Here is a 26074-nt window from a genome sequence, read left to right as displayed (position 1 = left end):
AGTTCAGTGTTTAGGGCCAAGTCGTTTGAACAGATTAGTTTAGCCCTGTTGTATAGTGTTTTCACTGCTCCATATTGTTGTGAGGGAGGGGGGGGGGGGATTGTTGGTGAATGTATCTGCCTGTATGGGTGGTTTTTCTGTAAACTGAGAAAACCAAGGTTCCATTAGGCTGGCAGGTGACTAGTGTGTCTAGGAAAGGGAGGCTGTTGTTTTCCTCTTTTTCTAGAGTGAATTTGATTCTGGGGTGTTGGTTGTTTAAGTGTGTTAAGAAGGAGAGAAGTGTTTCAGAGCCATGTGGCCAAATAGCAAACACATCATCAACATAGCAAAGCCATATGGTTGGTTTTTGTGGGGCAGAGGTTAAGGCTTTTTCTTCAAAGGTCTCCATAAAGGAATTGGCCAAGGGTGGGGAGAGTGGTGAACCCATGGCTGTCCCCTCTATTTGTTTGTAGAATTTTCCCTGCCAAACGAAATAGCCTGAGTTCATTGTGAACTGAAATAAGGCTGAGATATCGGGAGAAAATTTAGCTTGGATTAGCTCTAAAGTTTCCTTGAGTGGGACATTTGTAAATAAAGAGGAAACATTAAAGCTGACCATTATGTCAGTATGTTTGAGTGTAAGGTTTTCTATGCTGGCTTTGAAATGGGCTGAGTTTTTTATGTGCGATGGTGTGTTGCCAGTATAGTGTGTGAGCTCTTTGGCCAAATGTTTAGCTAATTTGTATGTGGGGGAATCAATGCCATCCACTATGGGACGTAATGGCACATTTTCTTTGTGTATTTTTGGGAGTCCGTAAATACGGGGGGGGGGGGTATAGAGTTAAACGGCTTTAAACTGTTGGTAACTTCTACAGGCCAAGAAGTGACTCTCTTAAGGAGCCTGTGAAGTTTTCTAATTTGAGAGTTGGTGGGATTTTAATTGATAGGGAGGTAAGTGGCCCGATCTAATAGAAGAGCATTCAGCTTACCTGTGTAGTCCTTTTGGTTAAGTACTACAGTTGCATTTCCCTTATCTGCTTTGATGATAACTAATTCTTTATTATCCTTCATTTCCTGTAGAGCTTTATATTCCTTGTTGGATAAGTTGGTTTTTGGTGGTCTTGCTTTGGAAAGAACACAGGCTACATCCAGTCTTACACTGTTGGCGACTTGATGTGGAAGGTGGCGGATTCCGCGTTCGATCTGGATCATAATATCCTCACTAGGTATTTTATTGGGAGCAATGGCGAAGTTGTGTCCACGTGACAGCGCATTGAGTGCTTCAGGGTGACTGAAGAAAGGTTGATTACCATGTTGGTAGCAGGTTTTGGAAAGACGTTAGAGTTCTTTTTTAATTTTTTGAACTTTTTCATCTGTCTGCCTCGTATTTTTTTAAATTCTTTTTCGGCAGCGGTAAATGAGACGTCATGTAAAATCGACCAAAGTTCGTGGTTCAAAGTGCACGAAAGCTCATCTTCGACGGCACGAATAGCTTCGTTAATGTCCGCCAAGAGCGACCGCGTGGCGGTGATTTGTTCGCATAGCAACGCGTAGCTAGCGCGGTTATATATTCGGAGAGCTTTTTGTGACGCAAACCGGTGCTTGAATTTTACACAGTTCGGGATTACTTTATTATCCCGGCAGCGTTTCAGGAATGCTAGACGATTTAATTGTCTAGATAGCTTCAATTTCAATTTACCGTATTGGCGGGCCTTCCGTGCGATTGTATCTCCGTGGATGATGTTGATTCTCGTAGACAAGCTTATACGTTGGTTATGCATTATTAAAACACTTAAGGAATTGAACAACGTAGTTAAGGATATAAATTAAATTAAACTTTAATAAATATTGTCCGATATTTCGGCAACGTCACGTTGCCATCTTCTAAAGGAGCTTACAAAAAAAGTTACGTGCACGTAGGCACTACAACACAGAAACTGGGAATGAAGAGATGAAGCTATTTTTCTCCTAACAGTCCTGATGGTGCCCTCTAGCGGGCTAAGTAGGTGTTCTTGGCCGTTGGGCTGAAGGTCTGCTGATGTAGGCCTCCCAAATTTGGGGCAGTCGCATACAACCAAATTTGTTGAGGTTTGGAGAATTTCTTAGGGCTTAGGCTGATTCCATAAAGAGTCTTTCAAATTTGTATTTGCTACGGTGTATCACTGTATCTTTCTTCCACCGTATTCTGTGGCGTGTATCCAGAGCATGGTCTGCAAACCCAGAATGACTGTATTTATGAAAACGGATGTAGTCCTTGTATTCCGAAATTCTGATATTTGCTGTCCTGCCTGTTTGGCCAAAGTAAGACAGTTTACAACTGCAAGGGACCTGGTAAATGCCAGGTAGGTCTAGGGGAAGTGGTTGGTCTTTAGTGGAGCGGATAAGGGATGCCAATTTTCTGTAAGGTTTGTAACAGGAGGTCAGGTCATGTTTTTTTAAGATTTGAAGAGCCTTTAGAAGATGGCAACATGACGTTGCCAAAATATCGGAAAATATTTATTAAAGTTTAATTTAATTTATATCCTTAACTACGTTGTTCAATTACTTAAGTGTTTTAATAATGTGTGAGCCTGGTTCTGTTAGTGGCACTGTGCACAGCCAACATTCACATTTATCAGTAGAGAGACAATTTTCTAGCTGTACGATTTACATGTAGTGGAGGAGATTATGAGAAACTGTGTGCTGTAACAGCACTTCACAAGGTTGGAATGCTGTCACCTGTTAGTTTCATCATGCTGAAAATACTTGGAATCAGTAGTGTGTTTGTATATATAGGACTATTAGCCATTATAATGATACAGAAGACATATCTGACTGCAAAAGAACAGGTCAACTACCCTGCATTAGGTTGTTAGCACATCACTCACAACATCTTGTGTGTGCTGTGAAGGCACATCTCTGTCATAATTCTGTGAAAATGCAAAAGTGATGTTGCAAGAGATGAACATTTCACAGAGAATGATGTCACGTGTACTAACTGATAATCTGGGGCTGAGAACCTATTGTCATTCTACTGGATACTTCCTAACACCACAACTTATGTTGCAGAGGGTGATAAAATCAAAACACTTTGCCGGTGGTATGCGAACAACAGACACAGAGATATCCTATTGAAGAGTTATTTAACTTCCCTGACAATCAGGTATATGCCTGAGTGCTAAGGCACAGCATGTGCCTTAGCACTCAGGATTCAGAGAGATCATCACCTTTTGTCAGTGATGGTTTGGTGGCGGTGGTGGGATAACATATCAGAAGAGTGCTATCCAAGTTACATTTCTGAAAGACACCATTCTGGAACCTGTGGTACAGCCCTTGAACATCACCTTGTTTCATGATAGTCAGTGGCCTTTCTGACAGGATTCAGCCCCTACACAGAAGACGAGGACCACACAAGAATGTTTGGAAGCAAATGTGCCCAACCACATATCATTATCTGATTGCCTGCCTGGAAGTCTCAATCTGAATCTGTTGGATTTCAAATTATGGTCAGAACATGAGAGCGTAGCCTCCAAGAAATAGCACCCCGGCATTACCAACCCGAAGGTGGATTTGGAGAGCATTGGCAGTGTTCTGTTGGATGCTGTGCATACCGCTATCGATATGTTGCCTCACAGACTTCTGGTGTGCATGAAGGCAAAAGGGGGATATTTCAAACATTGAATGCTGCTTTATGCATGTTATATATGTGGTTTGTACATGTTGATAGATTAAAAGTTTGTGTACTGTTCAAGTTGTAACAGTATTTATGGGTAGTGAAAAATTTATGGAGACACAACACACCTGTTAGAATAATTACTTTACTGAAACTTTAGGAAATGTGGAAGAGACAGGGTCCTCACCACATGTCATTACGTCTGTAGTTAACCATGAGTCACATCATGGTAGTCAACCTCCTGGATAGGAGATGACACACAAATGGAATGGAAACTTTAGGAAAGTAACATTCAACATTTCGAGCTTTGTATTGAGGTCATCATCAGGAAAAATACATATGTATAAAATACAAGCTGCATGACACTGCACTATACAAAAGTTAAATGAATCTAAATGCTTGTTAATTATTTAACCTAGCCTGACCTCTTGTGGGAAAAAAATAAAATAAATTAAGAAATTAAATAAAAAATTTTTTTAAAAAATAAAAACAAAATATAAACGGGACTACATTAAACATTTCTCAAGTTCTCCCGCATTGAGATCTTCTTTTGTTTGGGCTTGTTCTTGTTGCTATATGGATTGCAGATGGTTTCTCCACATTCTTGGAATGATTAATCCATTGTTTTTGTTCAGGTTTGGATAATGTTTCCGCATTTCAGGAGCTTCTTTGAATTTTCTTTCAAACCAGGTTTTGGTGCAGTGTAGGGACTTGGTGATTTTCCAGTCAATTCTGTGGCATGTTTCAAGTGTGTGGTCTGATAGGCCTGTTTTGTCTGTAAATACTTCCACTATGACAAAACAGGCCTATCAGATGTGGGGATGGGGATGTATCTTGTTTATGAATTTTTGGTGCTCCATATATTCTAGATGGTTTTTACATGAAAAGGCTTGGAGTTTTTTCACAGTTTTTTTAGACCAGGAAGTGAATTTCTTCAGTAATATACAAACTTTTTTCTTTTGTGAGTTAGCAGATCACAATCTATGGTTAGGCATACAAACTGATCTTGTAAAATAACGTACATTTTGTTTTAACTATTTTAACATTATTGTTACTGTTTGCATACTGTGACAAACTGTTCTCTGTGTTCTGAAGATGCTGGGTATAACACCGGCAAAGTATCAGCAAATAAGCTAAATAAATATTAATTATTTTCTTATTATTCTTGTGTTACAAATTAAAACTGGTAAAATTAATGAAACATGAACTGCCAACACAAGCTGTTTTACTCTTTAATCTAAGATAGTGTGGTCACTTAAACAGAATGGGATGGCAGGAAAAAAGAACCAGAGGAAGACCAAAATTTAGGTGGATTGATTCAGTCAAAAGTGTCCTAGAAGACCAAAATAATAGATATGACAATATTGGAGTGATGACAAATAATAGACTAATTGGAGGAAAATTGCTGATAGGTGATTATGTAAAGTTAATCATGTGGTGCTATCATAGCATTCCATATAACCCCATCCTTGAGGGATCAGGAAATCAAATGATGCTGATGACATTTTGTACATTATAATTGAACTTTTTTTCATTAAATTCTGTTTACTAAAGCAATTTAGAATAAGGGATATAATCTTATGACATAATGATCTTGAGAATTGATCTAGGCCTGTTTATTTTGTGTATCACTCTTTTCATGAATATATTTCTAGCTTGTCTTCAGTGTCTTGAAATGCCACTCTTGTATGGAGATAGGTTTTATGTTTTTGTATGTTCAGTATGTAATGGAGGCCCTGAATTCTTATACAGGATGGATCTGAAATGGTAAGTTTATAAAAAAAAAAATTTTTTTTTCCCTTTACATAAATATTTTAATGGAATTATCAATGAAGATTTTAGTGACAGGATGAAGTTTTATGTTTTATCCAGCATACAAAGACTGAAAAGTGAAAGAATCAGTTATATTGGATGATACCAAATATTTTTAATAGATAATGAAATTATTCATGTTAGATAACTTTAAACGTACCCTGTGAAAATATGCATTATAAACACTATAATTATGATGAATGTGAACAATTTTGACAGAACATATAAACGTTGTTTCTCTCACTCACTCTCTCTCTCTCTCTCTCACACACACACACACACACACTTTTATATTAATCCAATGCGCAAGAAGTTGTATATATTGGATTGGTTGTGTGTAAAGATTTGTAGAATTTATAGCCTATTAATACCATGTTTGGGAAAGAGGTTAAAAAGGAAAAAGGTTAATGTTATTTTTGGAGGTTGTAGTCCATGGAAAACATTATGTGAAGATCCTTTTCCTGGGGAATTGTGAATGGGCATTGGCTAGCATTTATCTTGTATTTTTACAGGTCTAGAGGAAAGTGGAAAAACATTGGATGCTAATTCAGTAGAACAGCACCCATAGAAATATTTATAGATGAGGAACAGACAGAAACAGAACATCTATAACTGGTAATTAACTTAAGGAATTTGCAATGTATAAAATGGATATCAGTTAAAGCAAACTTTAATGAATACCTTCAATATTTCGGCAACGTCACGTTGCCATCTTCAGGAACATACAAATATGGTATGTGCACATAGACACTAACAAAAGCAAATGAGGAAGAAGGCAAGAAACTGATATTGTTCCTAAAGTCCTAATGGTGCCTCAATGGTGTCTTGTCCATTGGGCTGAAGGTCTCATGATGTAAGTCTCCCAAATTTGGGGCAGTCTCATGCACCCAAATTAGTTGAAGTTTGGAATGTTTTTTAGAGCTGCTGATGATTCCATGAATAATCTTTTGTACTTGAACTTGCTGAGGTGTATTATTTTAGTTTTCTTCCAATGAATTCTATAGTGGGAATCCATGGTCTGCAAGCCCAGGGTGGCTGTACTGGTAGAAACCGGATGTAGTCTTTGTGTTCTGTAATCCTGATATTCACTGTCCTGGTTGTTTGGCCAAAGTAGGACAATTTAGCTGCAAGGGACCTGGTATACACCAGGTAGGTCTAAGGGAAGTGGTTGGTCTTTGATAGAGTGGGTAAGGGATGCCAACTTTTTATATGATCTATAACAAAAAGTTAGGTCATATTTTTTGAGGATATTGATTATTTTCTCAGAGGTGCCCCAGATGTAGGGGATGGTGATAGATTTAGTGTAATCTTTATTGTGAAGGGAGGGAGGAAGGGGGGTTACTGGTTTTAGTATTTTTTTGGTTTTTTGGGGGTTGTAGCCATTGGCTAAGAAAGTGTTGAGGATGTGGTTTAGTTCAGTGGTTAGGGCATCGTCATCTGAGTGGATTAATTTTTGCCCCGTTATATAGTGTTTTAATATCCCCAAATTGTTGTGGGGGGGGGGATCATTGGTGAATGTATCTGCCTGTATGGGTGGGTTTTCTATAAACAGAGAAGACCAAAGATCCATCGGGCTGGCGAGTTATTAGATTGTCTAGGAAGGGGAGAGTGTTGTTTTCCTCTTTTTCCAAGGTGAACTGGACTCTAGGGTGTTGGTTGTTTAAGTGTGTTAGGAAGGAGTTGAGTGTATCTGAGCCATGTGGCCAAATAGCAAACACATCATCCACGTACTGAAGCCAAATAGTGGATTTTTGTGGGGCAGAGTTTAAGGCTTTCTCTTCAAAGATCTCCATAAAGAAGTTGGCCAAGGGTGGGGAAAGTGGTGAACCCATGGATGTCCCCTCTATCTGTTTGTAGAATTTTCCTAGCCAAATGAAATAGCTTGAGTTCATTGTGAACTGAAATAGGGCTGAGATATCAGGCGAAAATTTGGCTTGGATGAGCTCTAGGGTTTCCTTGATTGGGACATTTGTGAATAGGGAGGAGATGTCAAAACTGACCATTATGTCAGTGTGTTGGAGTGAGAGGTTTTCTATACTGGCTTTGAAGTGGACTGAGTTTTTTATGTGTGATGGTGTGTTGCCAGTATAGTGTGTGAGCGCTTTGGCTAAATGTTTGGCTAATTTATATGTGGGGGAATCAATGCCATCTGCTATGGGAAGTAATGGCACATTTTGTTTATGTATTTTTGGAAGTCCGTATAATTGGTGGGGGGGTCTAGAGTTAAAAGGTTTAGTTTGTTAGTAACTTTCACAGGCCAAGAAGTGACCTTCTTAAGGAGTCTGTGGAGAGTTCTAATCTGATAGCTGGTAGGATTATAATCAATAGGGAGGTAGGTAGTACGGTCTAATAATAAAGCCTTAAGCTTACCTGTGTAGTCCTTTTGGTTGAGAACCACCATGGCGTTTCCCTTATCCGCTTTGGTGATTACTGTTTTTTTGTTTTTCTTCATTTCTAGATACCCACCATAGAATTCGTTGGAAGAAAACTAAAATAATACACTGCCGCAAGTTTAAGAGTACGAAAGATTATTCATGGAATCATCAGCAGCTCTAAAAAACGTTTCAAATCTCAATTAATTTGGGTGCATGAGACTGCCCCAAATTTTGGAGACTTACATCATGAAATCTTCAGCCCAATGGACAAGACAACCCAATTAGTCTGCTAGGGGGCACCATTAGGACTTTAGGAACAATATTAGTTTCTTGCCTTCTTCTTCATTTGCTTTTGTTGGTGCCTGCATGTACATACCATATTTGTATGTTCCTGAAGATGATGTTGCCGAAATATTGAGTATTCACATTAAAGCTTGCTTTAATTAATATCCGTTTTATGTGTTGTAAATTCCTTAAGTTAATTACCAGTTATGTATGACCAACATATAAGCCATGCTACAGGAACAAGAAACAGAACAGCTGTAGGAAGGCACTTGAAGTGAGCACTTGAATATTAAAGTTGTGCTAGTGAGAAGAATAGTATCTTGAAGTGGATATCAGTTTTTAGAGGCTGTTGAGGTGTGTTAGAGGTGTATGCAGTACAAGAACCCTGTAAACCTTCATAAGAGAGGTAGTTCTCTCCCCCAGTATATTAGTACTGCTGATGGACAAAAAGTTGAGAGAAGAAAGATAAAACTTTTTCCTTGGATTTGAAGATAATGCAGATTATACGCTTTAAGAAATACTTAAGAAGGAAGGTAGTTGGAAAGGACAGATGGAAATAGAGATATTTTCATACTTCGATATTTCTTATATATCCCCCCCCACCCTCCAACACGTAAGAGATTGCAAAACTTGTGACAGATCAGTCAAGGATATTTAGGGAACTCTTAAGAGGAACCAGTGTCAGTGTGAGAACAATATTCAATATCTCGATGGATTTGTTATTTGTTTAGAGCTAATAACTGTTCATAGATAAAGTAATGCCTTTAGCAAAAGAGAAAATCTAATTTCTTGGATTCTTCTAGACGTCGCGATACTTGTAACATTGTTTATAAGAAAGATTGAAAATTAGATTTATACTATTGTGATAAATCTCATCTAGTGCTTTGAAAATATGAATATTTCCAAAAAATAAGACTGAAAGAAAAGAATTCTTTTGTTTTGCAAGAAATAAGACAGGATTTAGTTTGTAAGCATTAAGTTGCTAACTTTGTCAGAATTCCCATTAAAGAACGGTTTGGAGGTCAGCATTTGGGGCTGTAGTAGTAGATATTCTAGAAGTTTTGGTGATTTGCATGATATACAGTTTGTAAAATGAGAAAAAGAAGTGTAATACAGCAATCTCTCAATTAATGCATCTCCGATTAGTGTGTCATCTTTTTCTATACCCAAATGCAATTACAAGGGTGGTCTGAAATGTTCTCAGCCTAACAATGAAAAAACGAATTTATAATTTCAAAATTATTTGTATTTTTCGACATCTCCCTTAAGACTAATACATTTTTTCCAGCAATGCTCCATGCCATTATCCCATCCTTGTCGTGGTTCTCAGTAACATATGCAAAATACCCCTCTACAGCTGCAATCACCTCTTGATTCGAAGAAAAATGCTGACCAGCTAGGAAGAGTTTTAGTTTTGGGAAGAGATAGAAGTCAGAGGGAGCCAAATCTGTGGAATAGGGTGGATGTTCTAGCAATTCATGGTGCAGATCCCTTAATTTTCTCATTGCCAAAACACCTTTGTGGGCAGGTGCATTGTTCTGATGAAAGATGATTTTTTGATTCTGCAAACCAGGTCTTTTCTCATGAATTTTTTCATCTAATCTGGTTAAAAGATCAGAATAATATTCTGTGGTTATCGTTTTACCCTTTTCAAGATAATTAATAAACAAAATGCCTTTAGCATCCCAAAACACCGATGCTATGACCTTTCCTGCTGATAGAACTGACTTTGTCTTCTTTGGCGCTCAGCAACCGGCTTCTGTCCACTGTTTTGACTGCATTTGGAATTCTTATTTGTAACGATGAATCTAAGTCTCATCCATCCACTCATATTTGTAGATTTAGGGACTCAAAAACACATGTGTTGAACAGATTATTTTATTAATTACAAATAAAATAAAACTTGACGTTTCGACCTCTATATTGAGGTCATCATCGGAAGAATACAACTGTATACAGAACCAAGCTACATGCTCATGCTTTCTATACCAGTAAACTAAATCTACGTAGTTAATAAATCTTTTTTCTAGCTTGACCTCTAGTGATAGAAAAGAAAAACAAAAATAAATAAATTAAAAAAAAAAATATATATATATATATATATATATATTATAAATAGATAAATGCAACTACAATAAACTGTTAGAGTCCTCATGTATTAATATTCTGGATAGTTACGATTTCTTTCAGTTGCTATTGAATGTTCTAAACACTTCACCAGGTCACCAGGTTGTCTTCTTGTAGTGGGAATTTTTCTAATGCTAGTTTAGGATGTTATACAGGTTGTAGATGGGTCCTCCACATTCTTGAAATGGTGAGGCCATCATTTTTGTTGAGATTTGGGTTGTGTTTGAGCATTTCACAAGACTCTTTAAATTTTCTCTCAAACCAGGTTTTGGTGCGGTGTAGGGACTTGGTATTTTTCCAGTCAATTCTATGGTATGTTTGGAGTGCATGGTCAGAAAGGCCTGTTTTACCGAAGTGGAGGTATTTAATGTGTCGTTCGTGTTCGTCTTGTCTGATTGGGATAGTTCGCCCTGTTTCCCCTATGTATGGTATGTTACATGTGCAGTGTATTTTGTATACCCATGGGTGTGCTAGGTGTGGAAGAGGATCTTTAGAGGAACTGAGTAAGTGTCTTAGCTTATTTGGGGGTTTAAAGGTGGTTTTAATATTGTATTTGCGAAGTGTTCTGTCTATTTTTTCATAAATGCCTCTAACATAAGGAATGGCAATAGCATTCTTGAAATCTTTTTTGTTCTTACTGGTATCTTTATGGATGATCTTGTGAATAGTTTTTTTTTTTTTTTATTGCATCCATTTTTGATAAATGTTTGGTTGATGATTTTGTATTCTTGGTTTAGAGCCTGTTCATTCGAACAAATAGTTAGGGCTCTGTGTTTAAGGGTGCTTATGACACCTAATTTTTGTGTTGGGTGGTGGTAAGAATTTTTGTGTATGTATTGGCCTGTGTATGTGTAGGTTTGCGGTAAACTGAGAAGGAGAGACAGCCAGAGGGAAGACGTGTGACAAGTGTGTCTAGGAAAGGAAGAGAGTCGTTTTTTTTCCATTTCAATGGTGAATTGGATACGTTTGTGTTGTTTGTTTAGGTGGCTAAGGAATGTATTTAGAGCTTGGCGGCCGTGGGGCCAAATGGCGAAAATATCGTCGACGTATCTGAGCCAAATTTTGGGCTTTAGACATCTCTAGAGCACGTTGCTCAAAGTCTTCCATATAAAAGTTAGTTATTGGGGGAGAAAGTGGTGAGCCCATGGCTGTACCTTCTTTTTGAAGGTAAAAATTGTTTTGCCATACGAAATATCCGGAGCGGAGTACGTGGGCAAAAAGTTTGTAATTAATAAATCTTTTTTCTAGCCTGACCTCTAGTGATAGAAAAGAAAAACAAAAATAATTTTACAAAAACAAAAGTAGAAAAACAAAAAAAACATTAATTATTTGTAATTAATAAAATAATCTGTTCAACACGTGTGTTTTTGAGTCCCTAAATCTACAAATATGAGTGCTGATCACCATGTAACCCTAAAAAAAAAAAAAAAAAAGAAAGAAAAGTAAGTCTCATCCATAGTAATAAATTGACACACAGAATCAGTTTTATTCTTGTTAAAATGCTCCAATCACTGTTCAGAGATTTTCATGCGAGTGCATTTTTGATCTCCTGTGAGCAAGCACGGCACCCATCTCACAAAGCTTTTTCATTTGCAATTCTTCGTGCAAAATATATCCTACACATTCTTTTGAAATGCCTATAGTCTCAGCAATATCACGCACTATATCGTGCACTTGATCAATGATTTCTGATGGTGTTACACTTTTTTGGATGTCCTTAACATGGATCATCTTCAAGGCTGGTATGGCCACGTTTAAACTCGGCAGCCCATTTCTTAATTGTTGAAAACAAAGGAGAAGAGTGCTCATAAAATTTTATGAACTTCGAAAATGAATTTCTTTTGGCATTAAACCTTCTTTTACAAAGAATTTTATAACTGCACGATACTCAATTTTATCCATTTTTTTCCAGCTGGAGCCTTTGTATGCCCATGAAGATCTGAATTTGAAGACCTTAGGTCACCCATATATTAATTTGGACAGAGTTTTCATATGCCAGCTTGTAATATTATATGATAAACTTATTGTTTTATTTTTAATGGATGTTGTATGGTCTTTCAGTATTGGAATATACACTGTTGTTCAAAACTGAAGGAAGAACACCATTTCTGAAGATTGCAACTGCAAATTCAGATGAATCACCTTTTATGGCAATTTATATAACTGACGATTTCGAGTAGAATCTAAATGATTTCATGCTAGGAAGAATTATTGTAAAACTTGAAGGATGTGCAGAATTACTGATATTGCCAGAGAGTTTGGAATCTCACATAGGGCTGCATCCAGACTCTCGGCAGAATTTCAAACCAATGGAATATGTTCCAGATGTTTGCTAAGAGATCACCCTTGCTCTACCTCTGAGCATGAAAACAGATTTTTGATTATAATAGCAAACTGTAATCGAAGCACCACAGCAGGTCGGCCAGCAAGTCGGCTCCATTCAAGCTTAGGTAAACAGATATCTTGACAAACTGTGGCAAGACACAAGTAGGCCTATACATCCAAAGGCTTGTAGTCTAAGTCCCTTTATCCACAGCTCATTGTAGAGCACATTTTCAGTGGTGTTGTATCCATAAAAATTGGACAAGACACCAATATACTAACATACTCTTTACAGATGAGAGTCATAAATATGAGACATTTTCTTTAGATTTTATTGGACCATGATTCTTTATAAATATATGTATATAATCGTCTACCAGTTTCGCCAGCTTGAGTCTGTCTGACTTCTTCAGGACGAGAATGGTTGCATTAACATTAAATGCTAAAACAGAAGAATGCAGTAATGACATTAAAATCAAATAAAAAATTGAAAAGATGCGTGACATTAAGAGCATAGAGCGTGGAGACTTAGTCATTGTTAGTAGATCGCATTTTATAGTTTTTCGCAAAATTGAGTTCTGCTAAACATAGTGAATTTATAAAACTTTTCCAAATGTCTTTTAATATCATGCCTTGATTTCTATTGAGATTGTCTCCTGTCTGGAGTACCACTGCAGCTTCTTTAAAGTTTCTACATCTTAAATCTTCTTCAACGTACGGCATGGAGCTGTTGTCCCAATCGATGGAATTGTTTGAAATCGAGAAATGATAGGCTAATCCTAAGGTGTCTGTTCTGTTGTTGATATCTCCTATATGTTTTTTTTTTCAGATTTCTAGGCTTCGTGATGTTTGGCCTATATAATTCAGTCCACAGGAACATGGGATGTTCTATAAGCTTCTATAAGTTCTAGAAACTTCTATAAGCCTGCATACTTGTAGAAGGCGATGTAGTCCTTAGGAAATCTTAACATATGCCATGTACTTAAAATAGGTTTGAAGGCAACCCTGATGTCGAAAGACTTCATGATTTTTGGTATTTTCGTTGAGACTGAGCTGGCATAAGGTAGGACGATGTATACTACGTCACTTGAGGTTGGCGCTGTGGGCTCTTTCTATAGAGAATCTTTTGAATGATATTTTGTGGATAACCATTTTCAGATAGAGTTTTTGATATGAGTGAGAGCTCATCAAATGGTTACCCACAAAACATCATTCAAAAGATTCTCTATAGAAACAGCCCACAGTGACAGCCTCAAGTGACGCAGTGTACATCGTCCATCATACCTTATGCCTGCTCAGTCTCAACGAAAATAGCAAAAATCATGAAGCCTTTCAACATCAGGGTTGCCTTCAAACCTATTTTAACTACACGGCACATGTTAAGATCTTCTAAGGACTGCATCGCCTTCTACAAGTACACAGGTGTATATAACATCCCATGTTCCCGTGGACTGAATTATATAGGCCAAACATCACGAAGCCTAGAAATCTGAAAAAAAAGAACATATAGGAGATGTCAACAGTAACAGAACAGACACCTCAGGATTAGCCCATTTTCTCGATTTCGAACCATTCCATCAATTGGGACAACAGCTCCATGCTGTACATTGAAGAAGATTTCAGATGTAGAAACTTTAAAGAATCTGCAGTGTACGGTACTCTGGACAGGAGACAATCTCAATAGAAATCAAGGCATGATATTAAAAGACATTTGGAAAAGTTTTATAAATTCACTATGTTTAGCAGAACTCAATTTTGCGAAAAACTATAAAATGCGATCTACTAACAATGACTAAGTCTCCACGCTCTATGCTCTTAATTTCACGCGTCTTTTCAATTTTTTATTTGATTTTAATGTCATTACTGCATTCTTCTGTTTTAGCATTTAATGTTAATGCAACCATTCTCATCCAGAAGAAGTCAGACAGACTCAAGCTGGCAAAACTGGTAGATGATTATATACATATATTTATAAAGAATCATGATCCAATAAAATCCAAAGAAAATGTCTCATATTTAGTATAAAAGGACCAAATATTAGCAGTCAAAAAGATGAGAGTCATCTTAGTCTTTCCTCTGATTCTAGATAACACTTGATCTGGCATGAAAGTTGTGTTGCTTACCATCGTGAGAATTTTCTTGAAATGGATGGATACAGTAGTTCTGGGTCATGGTATGTGGAGGAATTATGCTTAATGGATGCACTAAGCTACAAGGTGCTGGAACAAGGGATTATGACTAGTGAACAATATTCTAATGAAGCTTTTCAATATCACTTTCAATTGTTCTGTGGTGTTGTAGGTGAAGAATTCATTTTTATAGATGATAATACCACGTCACATTGAGAAGCACTGAAGATACTTCTGGAAACCGAGTATATTAATCAAATCAAGTGGCCAGCATATGTTTGGAATGCAATAGGGAGATGGATTGCTGCTCAAAATTCCCCTCCAGAAAATGCACACAAGGCCTTATCCTTGCTCTGAAGGAGGAGGAGTGGGCCAGTTTGACTCAAGAACTCCTGAGTCATTTGTTGCTAAGCATGGTCTGATGATGTGAGAGCTGCATTGCAGTGGACATATTCCATACTGAAATGTTGCTGTAGTTTTCTGTAAACACACTGTACATTAATTTCTTAGCTATGTCCTTAGGAAGTTTTTAACTTTTGCCAAAAACATATTGCAATTTAATTTGTATGAAATTTATAACACATTTTTTGTATCATATAATTTATTAGTATACTGACAATAAATTTATGCCCACATGGGCATAAATTTATGACTGTAGTCATGAAAATTATTCATATACTGGTAAAAATGTAGTTTGTCCCTAACTTTTGGACACCATTATACTTATTATACTTACTGACTAAATACTCAAAAATTCAAGTAGCAGCGGTTCTAAAGGAAATTTTGTAACTTTGCACTTGACAAACTATTTCATTAAGCTCTATGAGTTTGGTTGTGACAATAACTATTATTTTTCAGAAAGTAATAATGTATACTAAATATTAATTATAATTATTTAAATTAAGGGGATATTAAATCCCACATTATTTCAAAGCCGAATAAGAAACTCAAAGATAAAAATCTGATCTAAGAGTTTCATGCCGAATATAGAAACTATATAAACTATATAAAATAATTTTTACGTCGCCGAATTGAAGCCTCTTGGCTCTTTATTTTAAATATTAATTATAACTTTAATTCATACTTTCCTGTATTTGGGCAATGTTACATTGCTATAATCAGGGATCACGAAACAGTGATATGTGCATGCAGGCACCAACACTGGACAAATGAGGCTGATGAAAGGTAACCAAAGTTGGGACTTAGAGTCCTAAATAGTGCCCTCTAGTCGGCTAAATTGGAAGGCTGTTGGCTGAAGATCTAATGATGAGTGCTTCCCAAATTTGGCATAGTTTCATGCACTTAAATTTGTTGAGGTTTGGAAAGTTTCTCAGGACTTGAGGCAGATTCCAGGAATAGCCTCTCATATTTGTATTTGCTGCAGTGAAATAGAGTGGTCTTCTTCCAGCATATCCTCTGGGGAGTTCCCAAAGCATGTTCAGCAAGTCCAGAGTAGCTATAATGATGGAACTGGATGTAGTCCTTGTATTCAAAAATTCTGATATTGGCTGTTCCTGCCTGTTTGGCTTTAGTAGGACAGTTTGCAACTGCAAGGAACCTGGTAGATACATGGTAGGTCTAGGGAATATGGCTGTTCTTTGGTGAGGCAGATAAGCACCCTAGATATATGGAATGTTGATAGATTTTTGCTCTGAAGGGGAAGAGAGTTACAGGGTTATAATGTTTTTGGATTTTGTGGGGGTTGTAACCATTGGTTAAGAAAGTGTTAAGAATATGATCAAGTTCAATAGTTATGGGACTGTTATCAGAACTGATTATTTTTGCCCTGTTATATAATGTTTTTGCCAGCCTGGTTGGCCAAGTGGTTAGCATATCTTCTCTCTAGCCAAGAGGCCGTGAGTTCGAATTCCACCTGAGGCATGGATGTTTGTGATTGTCTTTCACCTTCATACATTTATCCAGACAAATATGTATACGCTTTCCCAAGATGGAGTGGATAGACATGTGGTAGGGAGAAGTAGACCCAACCTTCCCATAATGGGAGTGGCCTTTACCAGCAGTGGGGAAGTTACAGGCTAAAGACAGACAGACAGACAGACATATAGTATTTTTGTCATCTGATTTTGTTGGGAGGGTGGGTGGTGTGGATACATTCACTTCTGGTGAATGTAACTACCAGGAATTGCCTCTCATATTTGTATTTGAGGCAGTGCAAAAGAGTAGCCTTCTTCCAGCATATCCTGTGGAAACAGATGTAGGAGAGTTTGAAACTGCAAGGTACCTGGTAGGTCTAGGGAATGTGGCTGGTCTTGGGTGGAGTGGATAAGGGATTCCAATTTTTTATGAGCCAAAGTGCTCAAATATTATACTGAAATAGCTTGAGTTCACGGTGAACTGAAACATTGCTGAGATATTGGTAGGAAATATAGCTTGGATGTAGTCTATTTGAGTAGGACATTAGCGAATAGAGAGGAGGTATCAAAACCGATCATTATGTCAGTCTGTTGGAGTGTGAGATTTTCTATACTGGCTTTAAAGTGGATGGAGTTTTTTTATGTGTGAAGGTATGTTACCAGTATAATATGTGAGCATTTTGGCTCATCAAAAATTGGCATCCTTTATCTGCTTCACCAAAGCAGATAAAGGATGCCAATTCCCCAGACCAAAGCCACATTCCCTATACCTACCAGATACCTTTCAGTTGCAAACTCTCCTACTATGACCAAACAGATAGGACAGCCAATATGAGAATTTCTGAACACATAGACTACATCTGTTTCCATCATTACAGCCACTTGGAACTTGCTGACCATGCTTTGAACACTCACCACAGGATATGCTGAGAAGGCTACTCTTTTGCACTACCTCAAATACAAATATGAGAGGCTGTTCCTGGAGTCTTCCTCACCCCTGAGAAACTTTCCAAACCTCATCAAATTTGGGTGCATGAAACTGTCCCAGATATTGGAAGCCCCCTCATCCTCAGATCTTCAGCCCAACTTTGGTTGTCTTTTATCAGCCTGATTTGCCCAATGCTAGTGCCTGTGTGCACACATCGTTTTTATATTTTTAATATCTTTTTTAAAATATATTTTAATATTTAGTTTTATTTATTTATTTAAATATCAGATATATAGTTCATATATCACTGTAACAGACTATAGCAAGGGAACATTGCTGAAATATAGGAAAGCATTAATTAAAGTTATAATTAATATTTAGTATTGTTATTATTTCCTGAAAAATAATAGTATGAATAGCCAAAGTATAAACCTGTCTATCAGGATTTGGTAGGGATAGTTGACTATATGTATATGTTGTATGTTGACAGAATTGTATTATGTAATACACTTTTATATTAATAGTAGTTTTTTTTTTAAATAATTCTGTTTCACTTAATTCATTTATTATTGTGAACTCCAGAAATATAAAAGTTAAGCATGTTTTAAATTTTAATTTTGAAAGGAACTTTCAGAAATGCTGATAGCATGGAAAAAGTCTTAATAATGTAATCTCTTGTTGTAACAGTAATGTGTGTAGTATGAATTTATTTCTTTTAGGACAGATGTGGCTCATTTAACACTCTTCAACCTAACAGTACATCATGGGAAAAAGTACTTTGACTTTGAATCTTCCTTAATGCCATTTGTTAATGACAATTGGCCTCTTTTACAGGTTAAGAAAGAGGTTAGTAAAACTATTTTTTATGTTTTTAATATCTTTTTTACAATATATTTTAATATTTATTTTTGTTTATTTATTTAAGTACTGGGTATACAGTTCATCTGTCACTATAGCAGACTTACAGGAATCAAAGGTACTGTGGTTTAATTCACTATTTAATTGTACTTTTTTTTTTTTTTTTAAATGGAGAACCCAACGATAAAAGGTTGGTCAACCTATAGTACACTAGTATCATGGATGGAGAATAAGAAAATTGTTCACATTTGACTTGAAAGGCTGTGGATTGTTTTCCTTGGGAAAAACCAGATGACTGTTTCGGGAGATAGCAGTGCAGGAGAAATTTGTTCTGTGAGTTTGGAGTTTAACTGTGAGAGGATGTTGATTGACTGCTGTATGTGTTTTGGGTGGTGAATTACTGATGCCCTTTCCAAGTATTTATAGAAAATGCAGCTGCAGAAACTGAACACCTGGGTGAAAATGAGTGTGGAGTGTATTAGTGAGAGAGGGATCATCAGTCAGTCTGACTGCCCTTTTCTGTATAGAATCTAGTATTTTTTATTATTATTATTATTACGGGCAGCTCCAAGGAGTCCTTAGACTCATCGAGGGAGGCCTGACATCATGTCAAGAACAACTATTCAACATTCACACAGTATCTATCATACTTTGCCTTGAACTCATTTACAGTCATGGCACCCACAACAGACTCTGGCAGCTTATTCCACTCATTTACCACTCTCCAAGTAAAAAACCTAGCTCTAACACCCTTGCTAACCACACACTTACCAAGCTTCCATGGATGGCCCACAGTCCTCCCACTACCAGTCCTATTCTCAAAAATATCTTCTGAATTAATCTTATAGAAACCCTTCAGTAATTTGAATGTCTCAATCATATCACCCCTTTTCTGCCTATTAACCAAAATTCTGCAGCCCACAAATCTTCACCCTGTTCTCATAAGATTCATTCCATAGTCCTGCTATTATCTTGGTCACTCGTCTCTGGATCCTCTCCACCTCCTCCCCATCAAGAATAAACCCTGGTGCCTATATCTGGGCATAGTAGTCTAGATGGGGGGTCTTATCAAGGCTCGATATACACAGGAACAATAACCCGTTTGTCTCTGCCCGTTAAAGTGTTTTTCAGCAACCAAGTGATTTGATGAGCTGATTTTGACACTTTTGCGATGTGTCCCCTAAACTTCAACTCCCTATCCACCAACACTCCCAAACTCCCGGCCTTGTCAATCTCCTGGAGTACAGTTCCACCAATGTGATATACTGCTGCTAATCTTTTCACCCCAAAATGCAAAACCTTACATTTTTCCACAGTGAATTGACATCCATTCTCCTTAGCCCAGTCCTTTAAACTATCCAAATCATCCTGCAAAATTTTGACATCCTGAGCATTCACTATTGCTCTACCCAACTTTGCATCATCTGCAAACAGATGCACAGTTCCTCTCAGATCCTTTCCTCTTTAATGTACAAAGTAAACAGTAGCAGTCCAAGAATAGAACTCTGCGGCACACTGCTAGTCACAGGCCATCTTTTGGACTCTACTCCTGAATAAACCACTCTCTAATATCTCTCCATCAACTACCCTCCTGTAATAAAATGGTTATTTTTGACCATGAGAACTATAGGAGAGAATGACTACTATTTGGTTTTTTTTGGTCAACTATATTTATTTTAAACTAAATTATAACCACTAGTTTCACCAACTGTCGCTGTTGGCTTCGTCAGAGTTAAAATTATATAAATGTAAGAACACTTAAACTCTAATAAACTGTTTGCACTGAAACCATTAATGGACTGAATACAATTACATTTTTATAAAAGCAGAAGAACGCATACATCACACTCGTAGCATGTGTATGATATACTAGTTATTATGTAGGAACGTTCTGTATTTGGCAGCAAAATTTAATTCTGGCATGTTGAAAGATCTAATGAGGGTCTTCCATATCTCAGGCAGAATTAATCCTTGCTTTCTATTTAGGTTTCCTTCTGAACGGAGAACTGTTATGGCTTCTTTTATCAATCGGTAGCGGAAATCCTCCTCTAAGTAGGGCATGGAGCTTTTATTCCATTCTATAACATGTTATAGAATGGGATAAAATTCTGGCACCGATTTTGGCACAATTGGCATGTTCACTCCACTGGCAACAAAAATCACATAGAAACGTTTTTTCTTTTCTAAAATATTTAAGTTTTTTATACTTCAGCATTTTAATGCTTCAAGAAGTCTGTCTACAGTGATGAGACTTGAAGCATTATGTTATCAATTGGCTTTGTTGCTGCATCTTTGCTTCGTACTGCAGACATGGGCTTCTAACACTTGATATGGCCAATATTAAAATACAGAAAACCTGTTTTTTAAAATGCTCAGGATACTTACGATTGGTTTAGTGTTCTTTAGTCCCTTGAGAATGATTACTATACTTTCTTTTCGAGCAGAAGGTTGAGTAAAATCACTTCTGAAACAAAACGTTCAGTCAAATTTAGTTATAATAAGCACCATGGGACTGACAAAATTAGCAATTTCAAAATTACTCATCATTATATCTGTGATGAGTTAAATTTATCTCCTTTTTTTTATTCTTTTTTTAGTGTTCTTTAGTCCCTTGAGAATGATTACTATACTTTCTTTTCGAGCAGAAGGTTGAGTAAAATCACTTCTGAAACAAAACATTCAGTCAAATTTAGTTATAATAAGCACCATGGGACTGACAAAATTAGCAATTTCAAAATTACTCATCATTATATCTGTGATGAGTTAAATTTATCTCCTTTTTTTTATTCTCAACAACTCGATAAAAAAAAAAAATAGATTAAAAAAAAAAAGAAGCATTAGAGAGAAAGAATAATATAATTACATACCAGATATTATTTGTATGGATATGTTTATGTAAACTGCAATAGACTTCATACTAAACAGTTTCTTTCTCCATAATTAAAAACATTATTAATTAATAATAAATGCAATTTCAATTAATCTTTTTAAAAACTGACATTAACAATGTTATGTCGACTTTTAAATCACTCCAGCCAACTGTTGTTTCATATAAAATTGTTTAGCAAAATTTTCAATTGACCTTTCAAGATCAACTGTCTATTGAGAATCCAGCACTTGTGTGTGTAGTGAACTTGTAAAACAATGCTTCATCGACGTTCATAAGCTCACACTTTCTAGATTTTTTTTTTCCTGTTATGTTGTTTTTCATTGCTAATATGTAAACATCTTTTTTTCCCCACAATGTTGAAGAGGACAAAGAAACTTTTTTACACACTTCACCATTTCTTGCCCCACATTCTAACTCATGAATAATTTTGACTTTTTTTGCAAACAAGAGACACTTTCTTTTAGTAGATATGTTTCCGATGGAAGGGTTTGTTTTAAACTGATTTTATAGTTGTGGCGGTGTTTGGGTAAAGTGCAGGAGGAGAGCCAGAGGCTAGTCACTGGAGAGGTAGGTAGTGAGGAGTTGGTCTGCAACAACAAGATTAGGTTATAAATTGACCCATAAGCTGAAGCAGGTGATCATAAAAGCTAAATCACTCCTTTCATTCTTGTTCGTGTTCCAAGAAATAGGTATTCCAAGAACAACACATTAAGAATTAAGAATGTGTGCACGATTCCAAAATTTCTGATATACTGTGTGATTATAAAATAACGTCAAGTGTTCAGAGCCCTCTAGCGAGAAATGTATTGGACGAAACACACCAATATTCGGTAGACGTACACAGTGGAACATGGGGATTTGATTTAATGAAAAAAAAATAGTACCAAAAGTCGCCAACAGGGGAAATTTTGGCGCTGTTTACCGAGTAAAATGCATTAATTTGCATTATCGCGTTTCTTGTGAGCGAGCATGCAATAAAAGGAAAGCCTGTGAGATTTCTTATCATTCGTAGACGAACTGCTTTTCGATGCCTCTTACCTTACATGAGCGTGCTTTGTTAGTCAAAACTCTATTATCAGCGGAACAATAATGCCAGTACTTGTCTTCGTGATTTTCGGTGTGTGAAAAATTTACGAAAAGGGCCGATTAGCCTAACAAACTTACGAAAACCGATTCGGCGATTTGAAACTACTGGAACTCTAGCAGTGCAGGTAGGCAGGGGACGCAAACCAATCAATCAATCACCAACAAGTTGAACAAGTTGCAACTGCTATTGTGGAACAGGAGATGACGAATGTGCAGGGTACCAGCAGTGCACGAGAAATTTCCTGGCAAACAGATATCGCATACACAATGGTGTGGAAAATCCTACATCAGATGTTGAAGTTTTACCCCTTTAAAATCAGTCATGTTTGAGAATTGCGTCCTAGTGATGCGACCACACGAATCGACTTATCTTTGAGATTCTTAGCACGCATGGAAGTGGATGATGCATGGCTGTGGCAGATTTTATGGAGTGACGAAGTGCACTTTTATTTGAACGGTGATATTAACACACACAACTGTCGCATTTGGGCTGCAACTAATCCACACGTGTGTCTGCAGATGTGCCTATCCACTCGCCCAAAGTCACAGTGTGGTGCGAATTTACGGCATCTTTTATCATCGGTCCATACTTTTATGAGGAAAATCGCCAAGCTGGACCAGTGACCTGTTCCGTCAATGCTAACAGGTATGCCAATATGCTACAGAACTTTGTGGTTCCACAACTGCAGCAAAGAGGATGTCTTGATTCGACCATCTTCATGCAGGATGGTGCACCACCCCACATCAGACTTCAGATACAGCGTGTTTTGCGACAACATTTCTCTGACAGAAGAATCATTAGTCGTGCATTTCCCATGCCATGGCCACCGAGATTGCCTGATCTCAATCCTTGTGACTTTTGGCTGTGGGGATTTCTTAAAAGCATTGCGTATCAAGGACATGTATACCCATACTTTATACCATAATATTCCAACTTTGAAAGATCAAATAACATTATACGTGAGACAAATCAATTCCGATATGTTGCGAGCCACTGTGGAAAATGTCGTGTACCGTATGCAGTTCCTGGAACATCAGAATGGTGGTCATATTGAACCTCATTTGTAATTAACAATAAACGTCATGAAATTGATGTGTGCTGTCTCTCATTTGCCATTTAGTCATTCATTAGTCACACCTACTAAAATTAATTTGGCAGTGCCAAAATTTCCTCTGTTGGCAACTTTTGGTACTTTTTTTTTTTTTTTCGTTAAATCGAATCCCCATGTTCCACTGTGTACGTCTACCGAATATTGGTGTGTTTTGTCCAGTACATTACTCGCTAAAGGGCTCTGAACACTTAATGCTATTTTATAATTACCCGGTATATCCATGTAGTAAAGTGAGCAATTGTGTGAGAATATTTCTTAACCATAAAATCATTATGGTAGTTTGCTCATTACAGCCATGATCTTGTTATTTCCATGCTCATTACAACAAAAGTTGAACTGTAATTGTAATTTTTTATGTAACGTAATCCAAAATGCTGATCCAGTTTTTTGTTATCCAGTTTGATTATAGGATTGATACTAAATCATAAGAAACTTATTACTTTCAAAATTTTTGGCAAAGTGTTTTGACCAGCTTCAGTGCTACATGCCAGGTTACAAAGGAGTAATAAGCAATGTAGAAAAGAGGATTTAAAGATAAAATTATACACCTATGATGAGGCAAGCATAACTTTGCAGGTAAAGAACTCACTCTGAATTACCATTCAGACAGTCCAGTAGGAAATAGAATATGGGGGAGGGAATCTATTCACCATGGATTTTGTAGAAAGTTTTTTCACTTGGTTATACTATAAATTAAAGATGCCAAGAAATTATGTTTTTCGTTTAATCCTTTATCCAAGTGTAAGCAAACAAAGTTTGCATGTGAAGTAACTTTGCAACTGGGCAACTTGTATATGGAAGCTAATGACTTCACATCACTTGCCTTAGTATTCCATAATGCAAAGCACATATCCTTACAGACATGTATATTACTAATCCGTAGTATTTTAGTAATATATTACTACTCCGGAGCATTTTAGTAATAAGGTGTGACACCTTTTGACTAATTGTATATGGAAATATGACTTTGCATTACTTCAACCTTGGTAGCTAAAGGTGTAGAATTTACAATTAAGAAAGGGTACATGTGGAATTATCGGGCTGGTAAGTATGACAAGCTTAGAAGTTTGATTAGTTCAGTGCCATGGCATGTAAAACTACAAGGGCTGGATATTGATAGTGCATGGGAGGCAGTTAAGAAGTTTTTGCAGGAGGCAATGGCTGACTGTATACTTAGAGTCTGAATAATAAATCAAGTAGGGATTAAATGGATGAATAACACCATTAAGCTTGAGCTAAAAAAAAAGAAACAACTGTGGAGGAAATTTAAGGAGAAAGGTGACCTGCAGGCACATGAATATGGTATAAAGCCTAGGCTAGAAGGATAACAAGTGTTGTAAGAAAAGCAAAAGCGGATTATGAAAGAACATTAGCCATGCAGGCTAAAAAGAATCCCAAAAAGTTTTTTCGATATGTTGCAAGTAAAAGAAACGGCAGATTGATTTTAAAGGATGTCGATTGTAGAGAGGTAACCGAATCCGTTGATATAGTAGAATTACTGAGTGAGCACTTTGTGAGAGTATATCATCCATGTGGTGACATTGCAAAAATGGAAGAACAAACAGCTTAAACAGGAATTGTGGTGAATGAATTGGAGATGAATAGTCTACTACAAAACCTCAATGTCAACTCATCTGCAGGATTGGATGGTATACCAGCTCGTGTCGTATGAGAAGCAGCTAAAGAATTGTCAGTACCTTTGACCATTTTGTTTAATTTGAGTCTCGGGTCTGGATTAGTTCGAAGGGGGGTGGAAAGAGCAGAAAATAGTTCCACTGCATAAAGGAGTTTCTAAGACTGCTGTTGAAAATTATCGGCTGATCAGCATATCAGGAATTATTGTCAAGGTCTTGGAGAAAATAGTCAAGAGGAAAATACAAGATTGGATAGATGAAAATGGGATACTCTGTGGGGGACAGCATGGTTTTGTGAAGGGTAGATCATGCCTCAGTAACTTCCTCATGTTCCATAACATTTTGACTGGATAAGGGTAAACCCGTTACCCTTATCCAGTTCAGGATAAGGGTAACTGGATAAGGGTAACAGGTTTACAGTGATTCTACTGGACCTTGCTAAAGCCTTTGATAGGATACCACATGGAATTCTAATCAGTAAATTGCAGCATATGAGAATGGATATAGGGTTGGTGAGATGGATAGGAGGGTGGTTGATGAAGAGATATCAGAGAGTGGTTTATTCAGAGTCCAAATATAGTGGATTATATAGAGTCCAAAAGATGGCCTGTGACTAGCTTCTATTCTTGGACCGCTACTGTTTAATTTGTTCATTAACGATATAGGAAAGGATCTGAGAGGAACTGTGCATCTGTTTGTGAATGATGCAAAGTTAGGTAGAGCAATAGTGAATGCTCAGGATGTAAAAATTTTGTAGGATGATTTGGATAGTTTGGAGAACTGGGCTAAGGAGAATGGATGTCAATTTAATGTGGAAAAATGTAAGGTTGTGCATTTTGGGGTGAAAAGATTAGCAGCAGTATATCACATTGGTACTCCAGGAGATTGACAATGCCAGGAATTTCGGAGTGTTGGTGGATAGGGAGTTCAAGTTTAGGGGATACATCGCAAAAGTGTCAAAATCAGCTCATCAAATCACTTGGTTGCTGAAAAACACTTTAACGGGCAGAG

At 37.0% G+C, this 26074-nt stretch overlaps 1 protein-coding gene across 1 annotated transcript in view; it reads left to right on the top strand.

Moving 5' to 3' along the window:
• Nucleotides 1-20956, top strand: part of LOC150104099 (metal-response element-binding transcription factor 2-like) — a 171659-nt gene extending 150703 nt beyond the window's left edge. The window contains exons 10-13 of the mRNA XM_090396400.1: nt 5287-5398; nt 18203-18329; nt 18409-18459; nt 20939-20956. Coding sequence (XP_090252526.1) covers nt 5287-5398; nt 18203-18329; nt 18409-18459; nt 20939-20956 — 308 coding nt within the window. The remainder of the gene's footprint in view (nt 1-5286; nt 5399-18202; nt 18330-18408; nt 18460-20938) is intronic.
• Nucleotides 20957-26074: the final 5118 nt, after the last annotated feature.

This window comes from Typopeltis vanoorti, chromosome 8 (genome assembly GCF_054136105.1).
Source record: "Typopeltis vanoorti isolate ZY-2024b chromosome 8, IOZ_Tvanoo_1.0, whole genome shotgun sequence".
Taxonomy (NCBI): Eukaryota; Metazoa; Arthropoda; class Arachnida; order Uropygi; family Thelyphonidae; genus Typopeltis; species Typopeltis vanoorti.
This window is presented reverse-complemented; position numbering and strand designations above follow the sequence as displayed.